Source organism: Triturus cristatus, chromosome 1_1, assembly GCF_964204655.1.
Source record: "Triturus cristatus chromosome 1_1, aTriCri1.1, whole genome shotgun sequence".
NCBI classification, from domain to species: domain Eukaryota; kingdom Metazoa; phylum Chordata; class Amphibia; order Caudata; family Salamandridae; genus Triturus; species Triturus cristatus.
In genome coordinates this window covers 105,412,043-105,432,894 of record NC_140579.1, presented here as the reverse complement: position 1 = coordinate 105,432,894, position 20,852 = coordinate 105,412,043, and the positions used below count along the sequence as shown (strand labels likewise).

The following is a 20,852-nucleotide window of genomic DNA, read 5'->3' as shown; positions in this document are numbered from 1 at the left end:
CATCTAGGGAGGAGATTTAGTATAGTTGGGATATGGCTTGTCCATGAAATCTGTATTTTCAAAAAAGAGTTTTTAATAAAGCTATGATTTGTCAATAACACTCAAGAAACCTTTGTGATTGTTGCGTGGGAGGTTTAACAATTGCTGTGTAATTCACTCTCAGGCTTATCTGAGTATTAGTTGTCATTCTAAAATGGGGTTACCTACTCTTTTAAATGCAAAATTTGAACACAAATATTTTGTTATCTCAACATCTTATCTAAGTCATCAGTGCATTATGGTTATTGCGCCGGTATGAAATGAATTGTATAGGTCAAAAATTGATTCTGTATACATCCCCCCAGAAATATATATGACACATTAGTAATTATAATACAACAGGAACCAGAGATACCTGTAAATACAAAGTTGGAAATAACTGAATAGTAGTTGAAGATTTTAAAGCAGAGATGTCCTATGCAGCTCTTAAACTGTATGGGAGGAGGGTGCCGATGAAGAACAAAATGCAACCTCGAGTATCATTGACTCGGAAATGATTACCCATAAAAATGTTGAACTGGAGAATTCAGGGTGCTATACCATCAGGAACCACTGGGAATAGATTGATAATTGATTATATTTTTTTCATGTATATCACCTTCCAGTTTGATAAAGCAAAGTAAATATGAGTTACTTGTTTAAGTTATTATAATGTGTTGCTTCTTTCCCTAAACAGCTCACCTGAGTTAGCACTAGATTGGCACTTATAAGATGGGGAACTGTTAGTAACTCGCTCAAAAGGAAAATGTTATTGGTCCAGTGTAACATCTAAAAAACTCTATAACTATGTATTAAATATTCTGAAATCTAATAGGTGGTTTGAGGTGGAGCAAATAGCAGTATCCACCTTTGAACTTTTCTGAGAAAAAATGATTTTTCTGTCATGAGCTAAAGCCTATATCAAAGGAAAACTCTAAATCTTTTACTTTACCCATATTTTAATACAGAACATTTTTGTATAGGAAACTAAATGAATTAATTCATAGGTAATTTTTATTTCCCCTAGTAGAACCTTTTTAAGTGCTTGGGATAAAAAGTATTAATAAAGTAGAAGATCTGAAGGCCTGGTTATCAGTAAAACAAGCTTTGTAAATAAAAACAAAACTCACAATGTTTGAAAACTAAAAGCATTATACTCTAACACAAGATTTCGCATATCAAGCTGTTCAATCTGGAAACAAATTGGGATTCCTCATATATTTTCTGTTAACTCTTATAAAATTCCATACCACTCATTTCTCACCGTTCACAAGAGATATAGAAAGACGTATTTGCGAATCAAGACTATGTAAGACACAAGTCCTGAATAAACTCCCAATTCTGAGAATAAAAGAATGCCCAGGTCTTAAAGGAGCATTTTTATGCCACTTTTTGACATTTGTTACAGAAAGGGAATAATCACCAATTTATAAAAGGGATTGTATTCTCTTTACAAAAAGAGTAATCAGGTGTACCCAGAAAATGTTGTCAAATTGCATGTTTCGATGTTGTCAGGAAAATATTTACAACATCCATATCTTTAGACATGGGGGCATGGGAATAAAGTAATTTGCATGAAACAAGTAGGCTTTTGGGCAAGTTATTCAGGTCTAGATAACATCACTACTATAAAGTTTATCACAGACAAAAACTTGTCAAAACACAACTAATCTATGCAGTCTTTCTTGATTTAAGAACAGCTTTTGATAATGTTAATAGTGCTAGTTTATGACAAAACTGTTGTCACTAAATATCTACTTCAGGGCCTAGTTACCAAATTTAGTTTTATGCGAACTAGGGTTATAATGGGATTTGAACAAGGATTAACTAAATTAATCTGTAATGGAAGTGACGTAAAACAAAGCTCTCTACAGCATCTCTCGTGTTTTATTGATCAGAGAGTGACATGACCCTTGAAACTAATTGATCATAATTTTAATTCATTATGATAACCAGATGGTTTGATAATTATGAATGAGACTCCCAGAGAACAGCAGCAAGACCTAGAAGACCTCTACTTTTCACTAGATCCCATTTTTGTTAAAATGAGCACCTCACAAACAGAAATAATGGTATCTTGTAGGATTAAAAATATATATTTTCTTTTGTCTAACTATTGATGGGATAGGCTTGGAGAGAGTGAACTCTTATATTTCTTTGGTAATAATGATGTCCCAAAATTCAAAACATGGAATCCATAAAAAAGCATTATTAAATAGCAATCCTGCAATGTATTCCCTGTATGAGAAGTTGAGCCTTTAATTACAATTGTTAGGTGTCACATTTGAGAGCAAATTTCCAGCACTGTGCTTAGTATGTTTTAGTTGTATGCTTAAGAAGCTGATTGTGCCACCCACTTAGGTAGCACTAAAAACATGCCCCAGGTCTGCCATTGCAGCATGTGTGTGCAGTGTTAAACTGCCATTTCAACCTGGAAAAAGAAACCTTTTGCCAGGCCCAAACATTTTTTTAATACATATAAGTCACCCCTAGGGTAGGCCCTGGACAGGCAGGGTGCTGGGTTTAAAAAGGCTGGGCATGCATTTTTAAGTTTTACATGCCCTGGTTGTGAAACACCTTTGCAAGGCCCACGTCTCCCACAGGATAACATTGGAGTACATTTAATAAGCTGTATCTTCCATATGGGAACAGGTAATCAGTTCCTGATTGATGTCTGTGGGACTGTAATAAAAAACTCTCTCTTATAGTAAAGCCGGATTGTAAATTATAATTTTAAAAACACCACTTTTAAAAAGTTACCATTTTCCAGCCTTAGTGATTAAATGCCTGTAGCTTGCCTCTAGGTCACATGAGTGTGGGTAGCTGACAGTTGGGCTTTGTGCATTCCTCTTAGACAGCCACACACAATAGTGAGCTTAGGTGTGCCTGGATGGGGCATTACTGGCAGGATGGGAGGGCAAAGTTGCCCATAGCCCTACTTACACTTGAATAGGCTGCGCCTTGCCTCTTCACAAAAGGTTGTATAAACCCTGAAGTTAGTCTGGCTGGCCTCCTGACTTGAGCCTCAGGGACACAGGGCTCCAACAACCTTGACCCCAGCACCTGGGCTCTGCTATCTGTGAGTCCTACTTTGCCAAGTGATGCCACCCCAGTCCTGGACACTTGGAAGTAGGCTTGAAGGTTGACTGCAAGGCCACCTGCGGACCCAGCAGAACCTACACATATCTTCTGATGAGTGGGGCAAACCCAATCAGATCTGATGCATCGCTTTTGCTGCAAGGGTTCCAAGAACATAAAGGACCCCACATCGGCCTCGCAGTCTGCATCAAAACTGCCACCCGTGCAAAGTTTTCTCAACGCAGGCCCTTGGTCCGCAAAGCTCTTGTCAGCAGCAGCCTCGACGACAGCACAAGTCTTGCATTGCAGCTCCTTGGAATCGATGCATCACCTCGACTATGCCACGCATCCTCAACAACAGATTTCGCATCACACTGTTGTGTAGTTCCTATATCCCTGATAAGCTCTGCGCATTGGAATAACATACACTATAGATTTGACATAGGACTAAGGTCAGTATGTCTCTATCGAGTATATTAAACTTAATTACTTGCGTGTGCCAGCTAACTCAGAGGTCACTAGAAACTTCTCAAATATACAAGAAGGGATCAGTCTCTGACAACCGCATAAACATGACAACTTTGTTTCCTTTTAGAATCGGAACAGTCTCAGAATCGTGGAAACAAGTGCATGCTTCGTTTCTACAGAGTTGCACAGAAATAGAGAGACGGGCGTTTCAATAACAGGGTTTACTGAACAGTCTTATTTCTCATGCAAGATATATGAATCAATCGATCAATCAATCGGCGAATTTGTATAGCGCGCTACTCACCCGCAAGGGTCTCAAGGCGCTGGGGGGGCAGGTCGCTACTGCTCGAACAGCCAGGTCTTGAGCTGTTTCCTGAAGGAGAGATGGTGCTGGGTCAGCCGTAGGTGGGTTGGGAGGGAGTTCCACATTTTGGCCGCCAGGTAGGAGAAGGACCTTCCCCCGGCGGTGGTCTTGCGAATGCCTGGAATGGAGGCGAGGGCGAGGCTGGCGGAGCGGAGCTGGCGGGTGGGTGTGTGGAACGTGAGGCGGCTGTTGAGGTACTTCGGGCCCATGTCGTGGAGGGCCTTGTGTGCGTGGGTGAGGAGTCTGAACGTGATCCTCTTGTTGATGGGGAGCCAGTGCAGGTCTCTCAGATGGGCGAAGATGTGGCTGTGGCGGGGGACGTTCAGGATGAGACATGCTGACGTGTTCTGTATGCGTTGGAGTCTTTTCTGAAGTTTGGCAGTGGTTCAGGCGTAGAGGGTGTTCCCGTAGTCCAGGCGGCTGGTGACGAGGGCCTGGGTGACTGTCTTCCTGGTTTCGGTGGGGATCCATCGGAAGATCTTACGGAGCATGTGCAGGGTGTTGAAGCAAGTTGATGAGACGGCATTGACTTGCTTGGTCATCGTGAGGGAGGAGTCCAGGATGACGCCCAGGTTGCGTGCGTGGTCCGTAGGCTTGGGTGCGGTGCCCAGTGACGGGGGCCACCAGGAGTCGTCCCAGGCGGAGGGGGATGGTCCCAGGGTGAGGACTTCCGTCTTGTCTGAGTTCAGTTTCAGACGGCTGAGCTTCATCCATTCCGTGACGTCTTTCATGCCCTCCTGGAGGCTGGATCTGGCGGAGGCGGGGTCGTTGGTGAGGGAGAGGATCAGCTGGGTGTCGTCGGAGATGATGTTGAGGTTGTGTTGACGTGCGATGGCTGCGAGAGGGCTCAAGTAGATGTTGAAGAGGGTGGGGCTGAGTGAGGATCCTTGTGGGACGCCGCAGATGACTTCGGTGGCCTCGGAGCGGAACGGTGGGAGGCGGACTCTCTGGGTTCTTCCGGTGAGGAACGAGATGATCCACTCTAGGGCCGCTCCTTGGATGCCGGAGTTGCTGAGTCGCTGTATCAGTGTGCGGTGGGATACCGTGTCGAAGGCTGCCGAGAGGTCCAGGAGGATGAGGGCCGCTGTTTCCCCGTTGTCGAGCATGGACCTGATGTCGTCGGTGGAAGCGATGAGGGCGGTCTCGGTGCTGTGGTTTGCTCGGAAGCGGGACTGTGAGGGGTCGAGGTAGCCGTTCGTCTCGAGGAAGGCGGAGAGTTGTTTGTTGACGGTCTTCTCGATGACTTTGGCCGGAAAGGGGAGGAGCGAGATGGGACGGAAGTTCTTGAGGACCGTGGGGTCCGCGGTCGGTTTCTTCAGGAGGGCGCTGATCTCGGCGTGTTTCCAGCTCTCCGGGAAGGTGGCGGAAGCGAAGGAGCTGTTGATGACGTCCCGGAGATGGGGTGCGATGATGGAGACAGCTTTGTTGAAGATGTGGTGTGGGCAGGGGTCAGTAGGGGATCCGGAGTGGATGGTGTTCATCATGCGGGTGGTGTCTTCGGTGCTGACGGGGGTCCAGGTGCCGATGGTGGTAGTGGGGGGCGTTGCTTCAGTGGTTGGGTGCGTGGTCTGGGCGGCGAAGCTGTTGTGTATGTCTGCGATCTTCTGGTGGAAAAAAGTGGCGAGTGAGTCGCAGAGGTTTTGCGAGGGTGTGATGTCGTTGTTGCTGGCGCTGGGGTTGGAGAGCTCTTTAACGACGCTGAAGAGTTCCTTGCTGTTGTGGGAGTTGTTGTCCAGCCGTTCTTTGAATGACGTCCTTTTGGTGGTGCGGATCAGCTGGTGGTGTTTGCGGATGGCGTCCTTGAGGGATGTCATGTTGTCTGCTGTCGGGTTGTGTCGCCAGGTTTTCTCGAGGGTGTGGCAGGTTTTCTTGGAGTTCTTGAGGTCTTCGGTGAACCACCGGGTTCTCCTGCTGCCGGGTCTGCTGGGAGGTTTCCTCAGTGGTGCGAGGTCATCGGCGCAGCTGGTGAGCCACTGTGCGAGGTTGCGTGCTGCTTCGTTGGGGTCCGTTGTGTTGGTGGGTGGGTTCTGGCTGAGGGCGGTGGTGAGCTGGTCGGAGGTGATCTTGCTCCAGCTTCTGCGGGTGGCCTGTTGCGGGTGGTGGTGGATCGTTGTTCTCCTGAAGGTGAAGTGGACGCAGCTGTGGTCTGTCCAGTGTAGTCCGGTGGAGTGGCTGAAGGAGATGTGCTTGCTGGAGGAGAAGATGGGGTCAAGCGTGTGGCCGGCGTAGTGGGTGGGGGTGTTGACCAGTTGCTTGAGTCCGAGGTTGGCGAGGTTGTCCAGCAGGGCAGCGGTGTTGTGGTCCTTGTCGTATTCCAAGTGGAAGTTGAGGTCTCCAAGGAGGATGTAGTCCGATGAGGTGAGTGCGTGCGGGCTGACGAAGTCTGCGATTGCTTCACTGAATTGTGTGCGTGGTCCCGGGGGTCTGTAGATGAGGGTGCCTCTGAGGGTGGTCTTGGGGTCGGTGTGTATCTGGAAGTGGAGGTGTTCGGCGTCAGTGAGGCTGTTGTCGGAGTTGGTCGTGATGCGGAGGGTGTTTTTGTGGACGATGGCGATGCCTCCTCCGGCTTGGTTGACGCAGTCCCTCCGTGTGATCTTGTAGCCGTCCGAGATGGCTATGGCGATGTCGGGGGCTGAGGAGGCGTTCATCCAGTTCTCTGTGAGGAAGGCGACGTCTGGTGAAGTTGTGTCCAGGAGGTTCCAGAGTTCGACGGCGTGCCTGTGAACGGAGCGGGTGTTGAGCAGGATACACTTGAGGTGGTTGTTGCTGGTGTTGGGTTTGGCGGGTGCGGTGCAGGTCCGGAGGCAGGTGAACTTGCAGGCTTGGCAGGTGAAGGGTCCGTGGGTGCGTCTCGGGGTGGCTCGGTAGCAGTCGTTGATCCGGCCGGTGTTGAGAGCGAGGAGGGTGGCGGCGTCGTAGCTCAGTCGGGCGGGCTTGCGTCGGTGAGGACCAGGGTTTCTGGCACTGGGCGCGGTCCAGGTGCGGACGGGCGTAGACGGGCTTGCCTTTGGCGTGCCTTTGGCGCGCAATCGGCGCGCCCGCTGCGCGTGCTCGCTGCGCGTACGCGTGCACTCCACCATAAATGGCGAAGTGGGAGGGAGGAGCAGCTGGAAGGCAGGAGCGGGGCGGCGAATGGGAAGGGAAACAGAAGAAAAAGGGGCCGGCCGCAGGGGAGCAGCGGCGGGGAGCGGGGAGAATGGAGGGAAACGCGGCAGGGGCAGGACACAGTAACGGCGCAAACAAGGAGAAAAAACAAGCACAGAAACAAAATACAGAGGCAGGAAACAAAATACAGAGGCAGAATACAAAATACAGAGGCCCAGGAACTCAGCTGCAGGGAAGCGGCGAAACTCGGCAGAAGCGGGGGAAGCCTGGGCAAACTCACGGGGAGTGTGCGCGGTGCGTGGAGCGACCGGCCCAGAGCAGGGTCAAGGGTCACTGCTCACCACCGCGTGCACTCCGCCATAAATGGCCAAGTGGGAGGGAGGAGCAGCTGGGAGGCGGGAGCGGGGCGGCGAATGGGAAGGGAAACAGAAGAAAAAGGGGCGGGCCGCAGGGGAGCAGCGGCGGGGAGCGGGGAAAAAGGCGGGAAGCGCAGCAGGGGCAGGACACAGTAACGGCGCAAACAAGGAGAAAAAAGAAGCACAGAAACAAAATACAGAGGCAGGAAACAAAATACAGAGACAGAATACAAAATACAGAGGCCCAGGAACTCAGCTGCAGGGCAGCGGCGAAACTCGGCAGAAGCGGGGGAAGCCTGGGCTCACTCACGGGGAGTGGGCGCGGTGCGTGGAACGACCGGCCCAATTGCTACAATTGTAAGACAGACTGCAAAGTACAATATGTACAAGGTTAGCAGTAAGATAAAATGATACTGCAATAGCATGATTTGTAGCTGTGACATATATTGATCAAAATACATACATCAATAGCATAAGCTAAAATGTGATACGCTTCTAATGCTTCTAAATTGTTCTACCCCAGTGTACTTGTGTACTTAATTATACAGTTAATTAAAACTGTAACATACAAACGTCTTAATAAAATTCAAGGATTAAAATATAAAAGTTAATAAAAAGAAAAGAAAAAAAAATTGTATATACATTTGTAAATCAGGTGAATGCAAAAATAAATGTCACAGTGCTTATCACAAAGGGTTTAACTTTCATCGACATTCCTATGTGCAAATAAGAATAGGGTTTGTCAGTTTCTTAATGCTGCGCATTGTGCAATGCAGTTAAGATAATATTAATAAACTTCCCAGCTCTTGCTAAAACTTGGGCTGAGTTATTACTTAAGCATAAATCAGATGCTTCCCTGCAATGTCTCAGTAACTTTTCCCGATAAACTGGGACCAGTAGGCGACGACGATCATTGGCAAGATGAGGACAACAACATAACAGATGTAACCAGGACTCATGTGGATAATTACAGAGCCTACATGTTAGCTGACCATTCCTCCGAGCCCAGAGCGGGTTAAAGTCAGGACCCCCAGTGTACCTAACCTAAGTGCAGTATGAGGTTTGAAGTAGGTGCCATTTCTAAAGTATAGCTAGCTATATTTTAGTTTAGCCAAGAGTTGCCAAAAGTTTCTCTAAGTTCTAGTCAACTCCATACCTTAGAATGAGAGAGGTTGGAATCTCTTTTCTGGACTCGATAGTCTAACCCCCCGCAAGGGAAGTCAGAGAGCACTGGAACTGGATTCTTTGTGAACAGGATGGTAGCGTCAGGTCAGTGCACTCGATCTCCTTCCCAACTTGCCCTGGCGAACCGCGTAGTCTGGGTTGGATCGAATCCTCCGGGAACCGCAATTTGCCAGGGCGAGTGCTGGTATATTTATACCTTGAAGGTGTCTAGGAATGCCAGTATTGACGTAAAAGTCGGGCAGAGGAACGTCATGAATGAACCCCTAAGGAATAGATGTTCATGCATACTTAATGAGTTCTTGGAGAAATCAATATTCAAGCTGAGGGAAATTCCTAAAGGCTTAAGGGTCTGGTTTTCCAAGAATTTGTTGTGACGTGGATGGACGGATGTAGGTGGCTATGCCTGTATTTGGTTTGTATGGACAATGTCTAAATAAGGGCCGGATTTCTATGTCCAAATAAGGGCAATGTGAATTGTACCTATATAAGGGCATAACTAGGGAAACCTATATACGGAATCTAAATCTGCACACAACAACACGCCCTTGTTGACTGGATTCTCCACAATAAATGCTGACCTTTCAATCACAACTCCACAACTCTTCGGAATTGTTGCCTCTCCTTGGCTGCATGAAGCATCCTCGGCATGGGACCTTACAATGCTTCGTAATCGAGGCTGTAAGGTACTCTTGCTCAGCTGGCCTCACCAGGTCCCTGAAGCCAGCTGTGCTCCATTATGGTTAGCATGAACTTGTGACGTTGTCCCTGTCCGGCATGGCAAGATATCCACAGTTTGCGCTCTGTGTTTTTCAGTGCTTTTTTTACTAACATCTTAAAACCTGCTTATCTCTGGTTCTACTGATTGGATGGATTGGATTTGTTGTTTTGGTCTTGTTTTATTAAATAGAAAATAATCTATCCTTCTAAATCTAGTGTGGGAGGCTTTTGTGATGTATTGTCAGTGTGTAACTATTTAAAATGTTGCACTAATAATTTACACATTGCCTCTAAGTTAAGCCTGACTGCTCTGTGCCAAGCTACCGGGGGATAAGCACAGGTGACATGGATTGTGGCTCCTGCTTCATTAGGGTTTGAGCCCCTCAACCAGCAACCCAATACCTTATAAAAAAAAATCTAGAAATGCTGATCTATCGCTATTGGGCAATCCCAAGATGCCTTAAAATGTATACAGAAGTATGTTCACTGTGTAGGTAACCTGAACATTGATACATCTTCAATCATAGTGACATTTGCAGCCTTGTAGCAAGCTAGAAGTTCTAAGCTCTCTTTATGAAGGAATTAATTTAGTTAGCTTATAGTTATATTTAAACTTTGCACTAACAGTCTCTAAATGCTGGTTCTTTGTTCTCTAGCTAACTAACAGAAAAAGAATAGATTAAGTTGTGACTGCAGTACTATTGAATTACATGGACAAGGAAGAAGATTGTTACTATTGTATACACTTGAGGGATATGATACTAAAAATGAGCCATTCCAGCCTAAATCTAATAAGGTGAAATGGTTTATTGCATTGAATTTTAAGCAGGTATGGTTCAATGGCTGGGGTTGTGCTTAATGGAAAATATACCTCAACAGACTTCTTCTTAGTTTGAGCCTCCCATCTCTTTTCTACTATCAATTTTAGTAGGTAAGCTTTTACCATGGTTTGTGGGTACGATTCATTTCTGACGGATTGTCAAACAAATCCCTTCTGCCAATTAGGCGAAGATCTTCTCTGACATAAGTTCGCCAATTAATTTTGTGAAACCTGACACTCAGTGATTACAGCATGTGTCATATCAGCTTCTGGCCTGCCCCATACTGACACCATAACAGTGTGGGCGTCAACTTCAATATATCCCCCAAATATTGAAGACCTAGTTCTTCGTGAACTAAAATGGATGGAATGGAATTGGGAAGTGATAATATTCTATGAGGAAATCAATTTTCGCTAATTTGCAATTGAGCATTGTCAGTGAATCCCCATAACCCCACACCATAGCAGACAATCGGCACAGGCCTGCTTCATATATAGTAATGGTGGATTAAAGGGACATAGACCCTAACCTAGCAGCAAATTTTAACAGAGAAGCTACTCGGTTGCGCTCACGCTCCTCAAGTGCCCCCAGGTGATCTTATTGTCAAACGGAGTCCCTACATAGGTAAAGGAGGTCGCTCACTTAAGTGTGTTCCTGCTAACTTGGAAACCGATTAATCCACTCTGGGGGGTGACCACAGACCATGGCGTATGATTTAGATGTGTTTGTTGTTAGGCCCACGTCAGCCATAAATTTTACAAAAGTGTCTAGGAGTTTTTGGAGTACCAGGCCCATTCAGGCCCTAAAGATACGTTCATCTTTGTACATAAGGATGGGTATCGGGTGATTTCCTGCCCTAGGTGGATCAGCTGCAGCACCCACTAGTTGGTCATCAAGATATAAATGCTGTACAAAAATGGTGCCAATATGCTCACCTGTCTAACCCCTTTTCTGATCCTAATATAAGGGATGCAATCCCCACCTGGCCCAAATCTAGTACAGCCCTCAACATCGGTGTGCAGCTGGGCAAGAAGGTGCACAATACGTGGGTTAACACCCTTACTAGCATATTCCACAATTCTGATCCTATAACTTTATCAAAAGTGGTACTCAGATCCATAAATGCCAAGTAGAGATATCCTTCCTTGGCGAGTACATATGTACACATTATTAAACAGTGGTTTAAACATTGATCAACTGTTGAAATACCCTGTCTAAATCCATAATGGGGTAGGGGATATGATGTTATTCTCATTTACGCACTTTTAAAGTTGGTCCAGTAATTTTCTACCTAGTACCTTGGCTGTCGGATCGATTGGGGTTATAGGCTGATAACAATGGGGGTCACTCCTATCCCCTTTTAAAAAAACATAAGTTACCAATTATTAGACTTAGGGTCCTGCAATTCAGCATTACCAAAAGTAGGATGTCAAGGGAAGCTTGCAACATAGTATAAAATCTGTTGGTTGCACGCAATATAATCAAGCACAGTTGGATCATGAGCTGCGTCATCACTTACTATAATTTATATGCAGAGGAATGAAAGAAGAACAACCTGTGTATTAACTTATAAAATTCAGACATACCAATGACAAAACAAATGTGCAAAGGTTTAATTAATAGGAACAGGGAAATATTTTAAATGGGGGGTCACTAGCTGGCAATGGTGCGCACGTTTGTCCAAGTAGGGATCCTTCTTCCTAGTCAGGGTAAGGGGGATACACTTCTAAAATAACCCCTGTTCGCCCCCTTGGTAGCTTGGCACGAGCAGACAGACTTATCTCAGAGGCAGTGTGTAAAGCATTTGTGCATGCATATAGTAACACAGTGAAAACACTACAAATGGACACCACACCAGTTTAGAAAAATAAGTAATCTTTATCCAAATCAAACAAGACCAAAAACGACAAAAAGAATCCAACATACAATATTGTAAAAAAAAGTTACTTTGCAAGATAACCTTTAAATTTCACAAATAGCTGAAAATGACAGAGTCTAACAATTCCAGCTGCCCATGTCAGTGCGGGGTCAGCTAAAGCAAAGTCAAACTCGAAAACAGTACCTTTCTCATTGCGGCCGGCACGATAGTATGAGCCGGTAGGGGCAACCGCTGCAGTTGCGTTGCAATAATGGAAGTGGTGCAGGGTGCGGTACCCTCACGCTGCGGTGCAGGCAGCAGCTCAGTGACGATTGTCCAGACAGTGTCAGTGAGGCCCAGGCTTATGGTGCAGGGTGAATCGGAGCTTGATGTGGAGCTGGCAGGTTGCAGTACAGGCGACAGAGCTGGTCCATGTTCCAGTCAAGCGGCGACAATTTCAATGACCTATGGGCAGGGTGAAGTGAGGCAGAATGCGGTGCCCACAGGACATGGTGCAAGCAACGGCTCGGTAACGATCGTCAAGACTGCTTCAGTGAGACTAAGGACGCGGTGCGAAGTGCGGCAGTGTCTTCTGCAGGACCTCAGGACACAGAATTTTTTCTTCTGTGGCAACTGAAATCAGCAGTTCCAGAGACGGCACCCAGAGGGATGGTGAGGTCTTTGCTGTTCCTGAGACCTCTTGAACAAGGGGCAAGCTCCACTTCCAAGCCCTTGGAGATACTTTCTCAAGCAGGATATATACACACAGTTCCTCTCCTTGGCAGAAACAGCTACTGCAGGCCAACCCCAGACACACAGAGCAAAGGAGCAGCACTCCTCCTGATTCTTCCAGCTCTTCTCCGTGGCAGAGGCTCCTCTTGAAGTCCAACAGTGATCTCAAATTCTGGGCCCCACTTTTTATTGTACAAAATGATTTGTTCTCTGGAGGCAGAGAGTGTCTTTGCCCAGCCAGAACCAGTTTTGTCGTCTCTGGTGCAGATGCCCGGCAGGAGGTGGAGACCGCATTGTCCAAGGCAGGCCAGGCCCATTCAGGTGTGAAAGAAATCTCCTCCCCCTACTCTGAATGCAGTCCAGGTCTATTCAGCCCAGCCCTGACTCACCCTGGAAGGCAGGGCACACCTCAACCCCCCAAGTGGCTGTCTGAACAGAATGCACATCCCAGCCCCTGTCACTCCAAAGCCAGACTATTAATACACAGACCTAGCAGAGGCACACAGGATGGCTAAGCAAGAAAATAACTACTTTCTAAAAGTAGTATTTTCAAACACAGAATGTAATGACCATCCTAACTTAAAGATGCACCTTTCTATTCTGAGTTCAGGCATACTAAACCTTATCTTCCCATCTTGTTCCAATGGGAAGTTATATTTATAAAATGTAATAAATGAACTTCCTTTCCATCTTATGGGACAGATAGCCTTTCAATAGTGAAAAACGACTGACTAGTAAATCAAATACGCCAATTAGGGGATCACCAATCCATAACAACAATTTACAGGGGGAGCACTTGCACTTTGGCACTGAGCCAGTTGCAAAGTGCCCAAAGCATCTAGACCAGCAAAAAAGAAGTCCAACACATAGCAAAACACAGGAGGTAAAAAAAATACAGGGGAAACCCACGTAAATGATGCCAGGTCTAAGAAGAAACCATCGTAGATTCTCGATGAATAAAATGCAGAAGGATATTAATGCAGGATGAAAAACAGAAATTAGTCTTCTTGCAGATAAGATATTGAATAATGGGATGACAGATATTCCAGATGAAGATAAATGGCAAGAATATCTAGCACCTGTTCATGCTTATCGATTGAATCAGGCAAAGTGACTAAATCTGATGCTATGATCCGTAACATAACAGAAGGGAAAATCATAAAACTGAAAAAATTGAGTGAAATCTTATGCTTTTGGCCCAATAGGTGTGGTAGACACGCCTAGAGAATTGACCCAAAGTAGCTGGGTTAATGCAGGTCGCTCACTGTTTTGGAGACAATGATCAAATGAAGTATCTATCCTGATTCATGGAAAGATGCATTACTCATCTTTACTGGAAAACTATCACATTTTAGAAGTGCTTAGTCCTGCTGCCAATATCTCAGCTGAAATCTTGCTGGACTGGATAAATAAGTAGACATCAAAAACCTACACTTTACCTCCTAGTTGAATAGGCTTTAGGAAAAGAGTGGTGACCGTGCATGCGGCAGTTGACCTTGCCACAAGTGCAAGAAAGAGTGGGGCCTCTGTATTGTGCATGTGACACATACTCCAAGTCTTTCAACACTGTGAACAGATCTACACTGAAAAAATTAGTTATGATGGGAAAACCAGCTTCAAAGACCACAGTTATTAGTTTGCACCAAAACTGGTATATGATCATTCAGGAAACGACAAATTGGAGGTCAATTTCAGTGTGATCGGGGTGGGAAGTAGGGATGCATCCCCACAGCCCATTGTTTGATCTACTCATCATTAATCGACATGCGGAGCTCAAAGAAGGTTTCCACTTTCCACCCAAACTAATAGGGGTCACTTGTTCGAAGCATAGCTTAACCCAATTATATAAAATTATTTGCAAGAACACTGGCAGGCCTTCAATGTGGCCTTAACATAATTTCAGCATATGCTGAATGTACCTCACTTATTGAAAGCAAAATTTAAATCAAAATAATGATCTTTAGTAAAACACCAATACTTGAGAAGGGAATTGGAGGCAAGTAAAGGAGTTAACACTACAAGTATCAATGAACAACTAAAGTGAAGATATGAATACAACGATAAAATGAAAAAGCATACTAGCAGTGGGGGGAAAGGGCAAGATTAGATTGACTGGATGCACAATATGTAAGTTTCACAACATCTTATATAAATGCTCGTGTTATTCTTTAGTACCTCCAGGGCTCCTGATCATACCTTAGCAGCAGCCGCGGTCCATGCAGGTAACAGCGGTGGGGCGGTATGGCTGTGTAAGGGGGGATTCTGAGGGACGATGCAGAGGGAACATTTATTATTCATTTAATTTTCCCTCGGCATCGTCCCTCGGAATTCCCCCTTACACGGCCCCACCACCCCACCGCTGTTGACTACATGGACCGCGGTTACTTAGTAGATAATATTATTTGACTTAGCTCATCAAGGAGAGGACTATAACAATGCATATTGCAGGAAGTGTATCCCAGCATTACATTGTGATGATGATCTATACACCAATACTGCAACCACATTGAACTGGCTTAGGACCAGGCCAAATTGATGTGTGTATTTTTGTACAAATGGCAAATGAGGATGCCTTAATAAGAAATCAAATGTAACATGAATATATGAATCAATGTATTTGTAGGAAATCATCTCCATACTTACGTAAACCCCTTTTACCTCCAACTAAGGCTATTAAATCAATGGATTTGACTAGCTCATTTGACTGCATTAAAGCATATATAGGTGCACTAAGAGATTTAAGGAGTGAAAATTCATCATGCTGCTATTCTTCGTCAGGTGCCATTGAAACTACGTTGCTTGTATTACTGGAAAGTTAATTTATGGCTAACTCTAGGGTTGGACATTTTGAAACATAAAGGAAGCCCATGCTTACTGTACTGGCTTATGAATAATGTGCTTAGATGAAGAAAGTACTACCCAAAAAGTGTTTATTTTGGACTGTGTTTAACTGTTTATTGATTAGGTTTTTCTAAAATGTGTTGATTGTGATTTTTTTTATATATCAAAACCTATAAAAATATATTACTAATAGAACTACATATATTAACAATAGTTATAGACTAACACTGCAACACAATAATCCAGCAGGCCAGCACCATCAAACAAAGCTAGAAATCACCCAACATCTCAATGCACTAACACAACAGTAAAACAAAACTGCATGAAATACACAACACAACAGCATAAAACACCACACTACCACTACCATATCTCAAAACAACAAAACAGAGCTTCAGAACACAACTGTACAACAACTAAATAGCAGCTGAAAAAACAAGCAAAATAATGACACAACACAGCAACAAACCACACAAGAAGGCAATACAATAAACCACACAAAAGAACAGCTAAATACAGCAACAAAACAACTAAACAACATTAGAACAAAGTGATTTTGTGTTAGATGCTGTTGTGTATTAGTGTTCTCTTACCAACTAAGATTTTATTGTGGTGGTGTATTGCTGGTTTGTCCTTTTCTTTTGTTGCAGTGTCATGTTTTTTACGTTGCTGTGGAGCCCTACAACTATATATAACACCAATCAGTGTAAAACCATGTCGCTGATAGTGCCTTAAAATAGCACTACCCAAACTCCCTTATGCAATCTTGCAACAGTTTTAGCAACACACCACCTCCTCCCAGTTTTTGGTCCTGTGTATATGAAGAGAGCAGTATATGTCTCTGTGATTCTGCAGACTTTAAGGCTCTCACCTGAGGCGCATTGCAGAGGTATCGCAGCATCTCTCCCACATACTGAATGACAGTGACTCGATGCTTCCTGCAGTCTTCCCAGAATTGAGAAACAGAGAACTTGGATCGCAATATACACGTTGCCCCTAAATTACAAAGAACATTATACATACAATATGAACAGTTCTTCAAGTTAAAACAGGCAAATCTGGAACTGAAAAATGGAAGAAGAATCTTATCCTAACAATAACATCAGAAAAGATCGTTTACTCATTAGGTTTCTCCTGCACAGCGCTTGCGCTGTGATTGAGAAATCTATTGTTTTTAATATAAACTTAAAAGAGAATTACTCCCGCCTCCTCTTTTTCCTAGCTGCTCATTGGTTCCTGTGTGTGCCACTTACCTTTGCTCCCTGTCTATTGGCTGTAGCATATTTTCCTGCTTTTACCAATGCTTGTTCCTCGACTGCTTCTCTTATCAGTTTCCCAGCGCAGAAATACTGTTAACATCTGCTTTGGTGGCACTATAATTTCGTAAAGTTTTGTCTTTTACTCTTGTATCATATATATATTACAATTTATCACAAAGAGAGATTAAGTGATTTTCATAGAATTATAGGCTGTTGTGCGGTGGTGCCGAGACTCGGTTCAGGATCCCCAGCTCTCGAGTCAGCAGCTCTGGCCCCTGTGCACATCCTCTCCACTACCGTGCTATCTCTCAGGGAGCTCTTTCCTTCTCCCAGACAATGATGAATGAAAACAGCTCTTTATTCATTACACAGGCAAAATTGATGCATTACCTTTGCTTTTTTTTCCATGGGTCCATATGTTTTGAAAAATATCAATTGCAGAATAATTTTTTGTGCCAAAACAGAAAATCTGGGGCCATATGCTCCAAGCTAAATAGCGGTCGTATAGCCTGTGATTTGCTAAATCACAGGGTTTGAGACTGCTAAATGGCTTATTTGCCATGTACTGAACACATTTTGCAATTTGCTAATGTCATACACAATTGTAAAATGAGATTAGAAACACATAACTAATTGCAATTTGGGATGGGGCATGTTAGAGTGTCCCTTTCAAATAATGATTTGATGATATATCTATATATATCAAGTTTCCGGCCGATTCGGAAAACAGTGCCAACATTATCAGGAGAATAAAAAGAGCCCTTCCTAAGAGCACTCTTTCCTAATATCTATATATATAGCTAGAAGTGCTCTTGTTATTTTCCTAATATATCTCTATCTATCTATCTGTCTATCTATCTGTCTATCTATCTATCTATCTATCTATCTATCTATCTATCTATCTATCTATCTATCTATCTATCTATCTATCTATCTATCTATCTATCTATCTATCTATCTATCTATCTATCTATCTATCTATCCGGATTTACACCATTTAAAAAAAAGGTCGCTTTCTGAACCAAGCTCTACCTTTCTGCTAAATTTGGGGTCATTCCGTTCAGCAGTTCGGGCTGTAGCTCGTCGCAAAATTTCCCATGGAAATTAACATGGGGAAAATGCATTGTGGGACCCCCTTTTTTCTCAGCCCCCCCTTGATGAATCACCCCCAAACTTTCAGGATAGCAGCTGACCTGGATAGACTTTTTTTGGGGAGTCTTTCGCAAAGATTCGTCAAACGACGCCAAAGTTATTAGCAAATCAAAAAATGCTTTTCCGACGGAAACTAGGTTGTAACTATAACTACCTACTGGCGACCGCCAGTAGGATATATATATATATATATATATATATATATATATATATATACATTACCTACTGGCGGTCGCCAGTAGGTAGTTATAGTTAGGACCACGTTTCCATAGGAAAACCTCAACATTCTATTTTGAATAACTTTGGCGCCGGTCGACGAATCCTCGCGAATTTCTCAAAATAGGTGGGGCGCTACGCTCCGCTCCTACCCTGAAAGTCTCGGGGGGATCCGTCAAGCGGGGGCTGAGATAAAAGGGGGGTCCCAAAACGCGTTTTTCCCATGCATTTTTCCATAGGACCTTTAGAACGAGCTACAGCCCGAACGGCTGAACAGAATTACTCAAAATTTGGCAGAGAGGTAGTCCCTAGGTCAAGGAAGTGCCTTTTGTAGGTTTGGTGTAAATCTGTTCAGTAGATTCTGAGAAAATAGCCTTTAAATCAATATATATATCTGAGCCCGCTTACGGTACGCTTACCGTACGCTTACGGTAAGCGTACGGCGGCGTGCGCGAGCGCGATTCTGATTGGCTGTTAGATCTTAGTAAACATTCGAATCGGCCGAAACCAGGAAGCGGCGGCCGCCATTTTGTGTATTTCACTCTGAAAAAAAAGAGTGAAAACAAGGAAAGGGGGCAATGAGGAGAGTTACAGACCCCCTAACATTTGTAAGGGGGTCAAAGAAGGACAGAAAAGTACAAAAAAAACATTTATTGATTTTTAAAAAAATCACGGGGTACGCGTACGGTAAGCTTACGGTAAGCGTACGGTAAAAAAATAAAAATAGATAAATGAAAAGCAGATTTAAGAGTTTAGAAATTAGGGAGCTCTAAAAAGAGCTGTTGTGTTTATGAAGTCATTTTTTTAGTGGTACCTACAAGTAAGTACCGATGCAGAGTCTAAGGTTCAAGAGGAAGACTCTGTTCCCTTCATCATTGAAGTGCACACCATCTCCTCTATAAATGTCTTGCATGTCATAACGCAAGTTGTTGTGGTAAATGGCACCCATACCATAGTCACGGAGGAAAGCAGAAACAGATTTGTTGACGTGCTTTCTTGCTTTGTCAATCTGTGGACAGAAATGATTGGACCAGTTCCATTTTTGCCTTTGGCATATGTTGGAAAACACAAAGGCAGTTTTAGGGAAAAGTGTAAACAGTTGTGCAAAGGTGTCCTTCATAAGCATTTCCAGACCTACCCCAGTCAAAGTGCCTAGGTCATTGCCACCACAGTGCACTATTATGAGGTCAGGGTGTTGGATTTGAATGAAGGATTTCACCAATGGCATCAATTGGTGCCACTTTAACCCTCTCTGACCAATCCATTTAATGTCTACATTTGGCAAAGCAAGGTCTCTCACCATATCTGTTTTCTCTGCAAACTTTTCACTCCAGAAGACATAGCTGTGCCCTACAATCCACACTGTGAACATCTTTAAAGGAGAACTGGATGCACTCAGGAGGTGTCTTTCAGTAGAATGGCAATATGAAAAGAAAGACAGTTTGGAAATGGAGGCATACATATTTTTTTAAAACAAAAAGAACTGATTGGCTGTTTCATACCATTCTAGAATAAAAACTAGGCTGTATGTGAAAATTAATAGAAGCATGTTTTGTATTGGTACAAAAAAATGTGTAACCAAAGAACAGTACTATGGATTTGCTGTAAGGTTTGAAAAGTCAAGCACTCTTGCTCTGTGGAATTGAAACATTGTGTGTCGAACTTCTGACCTAACTGCACACAGCAGTGTTCCATGAGCTGTTGCTATGGTAGCAGGCAGAAGTCAAGTTGGGGGAAGGGTACTAGGCAGAAGTCAAGTTGGGGGCAGGGTACTTTTGGAAAAGGGTTGGTTTTCAACCAATAGAAATGTGTGATTACATTTGAAAAAAAGGGGGAAGCACTGAGATTTGAAACTTACATGTATATGTGTGGAAAAATAGAGGGAAAGTTTGCCATTATCTGGTTCTGCTGAGAGGAGAGAGGTGAACACAACAGAGATCCTGGCTCTGATAATCTGCTGTTTGAGTGTCACATTTCTTTCACAACTAACTAATTTTAAAGGTGAGTTTAGAGTTTGAGAGGGGATGTATGTGGTAACTTAAGAAATGAATAATAGAAATGGGAATTGTTTTTGTTGTAGTTACACATGGTGGTTTCATAATGTGACAGTGTGTAAAAGTGATTTACACTTGCCCCGAAAAAAAAAAGAGCAGTAAGTGTGCTTTCAAATTGGCAAAGAAATTTCGTTTTGGGACTAATGTGAAAACATGACTCTGTGTGCATAGAAGAATTATAGGCAGAGATTTATTGCGTCTTGCTCTGGTGATTTCACAGTTGCATTAGATGGAAAGGGGGAGCGAATTTTTTGGGGAAGAAGCAGAGGCTTAGCACACACCCATGTGCTTGCCATGTATAGTCATGCACAGTATTTAGAAGCCAGTGGGGTTTTCAGGTTTAAGTCTGTAATGCAAATACATTCAGCATCACTAAGGCTGGTTGCCCTTGGTGGAGTGTAGGCAGTCACAGAGAATGCACATGGTGGTGGTCTGAAAAAAAAACAGCTTGGACACGTGCAATTAAATAAATCAAAAATAGTGGTTTCATAATGTGTCAGTCTGTAAAAGTGATTTCAAATTGTAAAAAGAGATTTTCACTTGGCCCGAAAAAAAAAGAGCAGTAAGTGTGCTTTCAAATTGGCAAAGAAATTTCGTTTTGGGACTAATGTGAAAACATGACTCTGTG

The 20,852-nt window shown here is 43.9% G+C and overlaps 1 protein-coding gene across 1 annotated transcript in view; it reads right to left on the bottom strand.

The window, feature by feature from the left end:
* LOC146869659 (long-chain fatty acid transport protein 2-like) overlaps positions 1-20,852 on the bottom strand; it is a 327,567-nt gene that overhangs the window by 173,765 nt on the left and 132,950 nt on the right. Inside the window, exon 4 of the mRNA XM_085609559.1 lies at positions 16,415-16,539. Within this exon, the coding sequence (XP_085465685.1) occupies positions 16,415-16,539 (125 nt within the window). The remainder of the gene's footprint in view (positions 1-16,414; positions 16,540-20,852) is intronic.